Source organism: Chiloscyllium plagiosum, chromosome 5, assembly GCF_004010195.1.
Source record: "Chiloscyllium plagiosum isolate BGI_BamShark_2017 chromosome 5, ASM401019v2, whole genome shotgun sequence".
NCBI classification, from domain to species: Eukaryota; Metazoa; Chordata; class Chondrichthyes; order Orectolobiformes; family Hemiscylliidae; genus Chiloscyllium; species Chiloscyllium plagiosum.
The window spans coordinates 47,693,748-47,698,991 of record NC_057714.1 but is presented as its reverse complement, the minus strand read 5'-3'; the positions used below and the strand labels follow the sequence as shown (position 1 = coordinate 47,698,991).

Below are 5,244 nucleotides of genomic sequence, written 5' to 3'. Positions count from 1 at the left end.
CCCCACTCCGGCCTATCACCCTCACCTTGACCTCCTTCCACCTATCGCATTTCCAATGCCCCTCCCCCAAGTCCCTCCTCCCTACCTTTTATCTTAGCCTGCTGGACACACTTTCCTCATTCCTGAAGAAGGGCTCATGCCCGAAACGTCGATTCTCCTGCTCCTTGGATGCTGCCTGACCTGCTGCGCTTTTCCAACAACACATTTTCAGCTCTGAACTCCAGCATTTGCAGTCCTCACTTTCTTACAGTCACCAGTAGGGACTGGAACCTCAAAGGGGGGATTCAGAGCCATCTGCGCCTCTGTCCCCTGAGCACGGGCAGAAACAAAGTTAGATACAGGTCTAGTTAACATAGGCCCTACACTTTTTTTTCCTCTGACTTCGGACAGATCTGGAGTAGAGCTTTTAGCCCCCTCAGCCTAATTTTCTCCCATACCACTCTGATAAACTACATTCAATCCACCTTGTATGAAACTTGCCTTCTGCCACTCCCCGCCCCCCCCCACCCACACTTCGTAAATCAACTGAATCCAAATCATTTTTGCACAAACCAATATGCAAGTTATTTAAATGATTGAATGTAATCATTACTAATGATAACTGCTTTGGAAATAGATACTGGAAATTATGCAATGGGGAAGATACAAAAGAGAAATGAATAGATGTCATTTGCAATCATCAATGACTTATGTCAACAGGGACCATAGTTCTTAATGGAGTGTAAAATTACAAGACATATTTGGGGTTCAATTGTTTACTTTTCCTTCACTGATTGGCAACACAGAATGACTGCATTGGAAGCATATTTATCATTTCATAATTGTGCAACACAGAGCTATTACAACAGGATCTTCTGTAACCAACTAAAAGTTAGATTGCAAGTTGGGATACTGCATTAACATCCAAGATGCTAGAGGAAAAGTAAACAACTGAACCTCAAATATGTCTTGTAATTTTACACTCCATTGAGAAATTGTCAATATCAAACTTTATTATGCACTCTAACTTGAATGTTATACATGAATATCTGTTTTAAACTTTACTGCCAGGAAAGTTTCCAGCAATTTGACCTGGATGGGTGTGGTGTAAAATTATGTCCCAATACATGTGTGAATCATAATGTAACACATGTATTGGGCCAAGCAGTGGAATGTGGTGAAACGGTTAAAAATTATGTCCCAATACATGTGTGAATCTAACCGGAATGGAGGTGTTGCTTAGTCCCGTGTGAATCTTATTACACACCTCCCCGTGTGAATCTTCTTATCTGTATGTAACCAGAATGGAATGTGTTTTTTAGCCTTGCTCTGCTGTTCACATGAATGTTTATATCTGGAAAAGAGTATATCAGCTGGAAAAGTCTCCAGTTCGGTGAGTCTGCTCCGGGGTTACGTTTAACCGCCGAGCGTGGGTTGTTGGCAACCGCTCTACGAGAACTGACGGCTCCCAGTTCCGGTAACATGTAGAGTGAGTATAAGCCAGACCCGTTGTATGAAACCTTGTTGTGGCGACGCTGCGGGGAATAAAATGCCCATATTCTAGCAGACTCGCCTCTTGGTCGTTTGTTCTGTGTCAGACTACTCTCCTACGAACCTGACCTTGAGAATTTTTTAAAACAATGGGGAATAATGAATTCCAGATTACAATCGAGTCCATGAAATGTGTGCATATGCAATAAAACCTGTTTTCTTTTCACTCAGTCCACACAGTTTAAAACTACTTTCTTTTAAAAGGAGTCAGATACATATTATTGAGTACATGGGATTGGATCACTATAACTAATCTTACCTTTCTGTGCTGATAGCCCCTAATATGTTCCTGGAGATTCAGAGCAGATATGCAAGCTACTTTGCAGATCTAGACAAAAAAAAGTAAAGAACAGTTAATTTTCGGCCTTCTCATATTTCAACAGTTAAAGCAAACTACTTACACACCTACCATGCATAAAATGTGATAAACATACTAGAGGACAGATGCAATGACAGACTGTATTGCATGGTCTTTCATCAGGAATGAGACTGGGAGCCTCCGGGGTGGAGAGATAAATGGGAGGGAGCTGCGGCTGGGGAGAAGATAGCTGAGAGTGCAGTAGGTGGATCGAGATAGAGGTGAAGGTGATAGGTCGGAGATGAGGGTGGAGCAGATATCTGGGAAAGAAGATTGACAGGTGGGGCAGGTCATGTGGATGATGCTGAGCTGGAAGGTTTGAACTGGGGTAAAGTGGGGGGAGGGGAAATGAGGAAACTGATGAAGTCCACATTGATGCCATGGGGTTGCCAAAGGGTCAGTTAGACTCAAAACGTCAGCTCTTTTCTCTCCTTACAGATGCTGCCAGACCTGCTGAGATTTTCCAGCATTTTCTCTTTTGGTTCCACCTCACCAACCTCCGCATAAATCACATCATTTGCCGATGTTTCCACTACCTCCAAACGGACCCCACTACCAGGGATATATTTCCCTCCCCACTCCTATCCACTTTCTGCGAAGACCGTTCCTCCGCGACTACCTGGTCAAGCCCATGTCCCCCCCAACAACCTACTCTCCCCTCCCGGCACCTTCCCGTACCACATGAATTGTAAAACCTGTGCCCACACTTCCCCTTCATCTCTGTCCAAGGCCCCAAAGAAGCCTTCCACACCCACAAACTTCCACACATCATTGATGGTATCCTTTGCTCCTAATGCGGTCTCCTCTACAATGGGGAGACCGGACGCCCTCTCGCAGAGCGCTTCAGAGAACTTCTCCTGGACACCTGCACCAATCAACCGCACCGCCCCATGGCCGAACATTTCAACTTCCCCCTCCCACTCTGCCAAGGACATGCAGGTTTGCAGGTCCTGGGCCTCCTCCACCACCACTCCCTCACCATCCGACGCCTGGAGGAAAAACGCCTCATCTTCTGCCTCGGGACCCTTCAACCCCATGCCATCAATGTGGACTTCACCAGTTTCCTCATTTCCCCTCCCCCCACTTTTACTCCAGTTCTAACCTTCCAGCTCCGCATCATCCACATGACCTGCCCCACCTGTCAATCTTCTTTCCCAGATATCTGGTCCACCCTCATCTCCGACCTATCATCTTCACCTCCACCTCCATCCACCTACTGCACTCTCAACTACCATCTCCCCAACCCCACCCCACTCCCATTTATCTCTCCACCCCCGAGACTCCCAGCTTCATTCCTGATGAAGGGCTTTTGCCCGAAATGTCGATCATTCTGCTCCTCGGATGCTGCCTGACCTGCTGTGCTTTTCCAGCACCACTCTAATCTTGACTCTGATGTACAGCATCTGCAGTACCCACTTCTGCCTATATTGCATTGTCTGTCGTGTTCCATTTGACTCAGTGGTTCCAAGTGGTTCATAACTTTTTCCATTCCTTAGCAGATTGGAAATTAGAAACAAACAGAAGATAGGACTGTTGCATTTGCTCCATGAAATCCTTTGCCTTTACACATTGTTGTAATCAGTCTTGAGTAGAATAAGTGGATTCAGGTGCAATTATATTTCTTCTTGTTTTCATCCCACTCCAGGCTCAATGCTATTACTTGGTGGCCACCAAGATACACCATCAGCACATTCCTTACTTCTAACCATAGAAGCTGTTATTATATCCTCAAATACAACATTTCTTTTCAAGTGTCCATGAAAAGAACCCATCTCACTTCCCTCTCCATCCCATCACCCTCAACAACTAAGTCTTTAGGCATTTCATTCCTACTACCCTAATTTCTTCCAGAATGGATATGGCTTTACACCTGCCTCAACTTAATGCCATTGTAAAATTCCACTGCTTATATCAATTTCTTGGTTATTCCATAAATATTTCTCCCTTTGTTTCAGCACCTTCATTTCCATTACAATATTATGATGAAATCTTGAATTTTTTAATAGTACAAGCATCGTAACATAAGAACAAGTTACTGCTGAAAACTTAATCCATTTGAAAACACTTACATCACACCAGTACTTGCTACAAGGAACATTTCTCGCACCATCTTCAAACTGTGTTTTTATGCCAGCAATATTCATTTTTTTCAAATCTGAAGAAACAATGAAATGTCACTTCATTATTTCATCATAAATAGAAAAAATAGCAGCAAATCGATTTAATTAGCAGCAAATAGAATTAATTTTGGGGGCTGAAGATTCTCCATTTAAAAGACTAATTTAAAGGGTGTTTAATCCAAACGTAAATATGCAGCTTTGTACAGTGCTATTTTCTACTCTAGATTTGGCAACTGTGACACAAACATCCATGAACTTGGTGGGTGCAAAACTCTACATGCTGTATACCAACGTTAATGAAGTCCCATTCACCCATCATCTCAATGCTCACCAATGTACATGTGTTTTTTACTTGCAGGGTCCTCAGTGTTGATGTCCAAGCTCTAGAATTCACTCCCTGAAACTTCCTACCTGGTTTTCTTACAATCGGCAAATTGGGGTGTTTACTTAGTTAAAGCATTTATGTACATGCAAATCAGAGTTGCAGAAATAAGTTTTGAAGTTGTTGCTTAAAAATTCAAGGACAACAATGTGATAAAAAAATTACATTAGTCCAATTTAAAGAATGCACAGATCTGTTTATCCTACAGCATTTACATTTTTGCCCAAGAGGACTAGTAATCTTATGCAGAATTTAGCAAAACATTTAATTCATGTGAAATGATCTATCACATGGCAGAACTGTCAGATATGAGAGGATAATTAAAAATTTTAAAATTAAATTCACAGAGTCTCCATGATTTTAATCCTAATCATTACTTTCATTCTAAGTAAAAAATATTACAACAAATTTATGCAATTTTAACACTTCAGGATGAACATCTAAAATGTCATTAATCTTTAATTTTTAGATGTTGAATACTCTAATTAAAAAAACCTTACATTTTGTTTATATTAAAAGGTAACTATAAATGCAGGTTCTTGCTGCTATCACCTCTTCTTACAAACATTTTCTTCTTCATAAATTGAAGTCCATCCAAGGTGATGGCCATAAAAATGGCACTTTTTCAGAATGAGAGCCACAGAGAGAGAGAGTGTGAGTGAGAGAGAGAGAGTGTGAGTGAGAGAGAGAGAGAGTGTGAGTGAGAGAGTGTGAGAGAGTGCGAGAGAGTGTGTGAGAGTGTGTGAGAGTGAGAGAGAGAGTGTGCAGAGTGTGCGAGAGAAAGTGTGCGAGAGAGAGTGTGCGAGAGAGAGTGTGCGAGAGAGAGTGTGAGAGAGAGAGAGGGAGAGAGAGAG

The 5,244-nt window shown here is 42.3% G+C and overlaps 1 protein-coding gene across 18 annotated transcripts in view; it reads right to left on the bottom strand.

The window, feature by feature from the left end:
* The window catches only part of LOC122549861, a 70,586-nt gene that overhangs the window by 62,845 nt on the left and 2,497 nt on the right, over positions 1–5,244 (bottom strand). For 15 of the 18 annotated variants that reach the window (XR_006311684.1, XM_043690000.1, XM_043690006.1 and 12 more), the window contains exons 2-3: positions 3,958–4,043; positions 1,790–1,858 (exon numbers count right to left, since the gene is read on the bottom strand). Coding sequence is in view for 14 of the 18 variants with exons in the window: in XM_043690000.1 (XP_043545935.1) it covers positions 1,790–1,858; positions 3,958–4,032 (144 nt within the window). In the remaining 4 variants the exon portion in view is untranslated. The remainder of the gene's footprint in view (positions 1–1,789; positions 1,859–3,957; positions 4,044–5,244) is intronic. The other 3 variants (XM_043690008.1, XM_043690009.1, XM_043690011.1) reach the window with 1 other exon arrangement.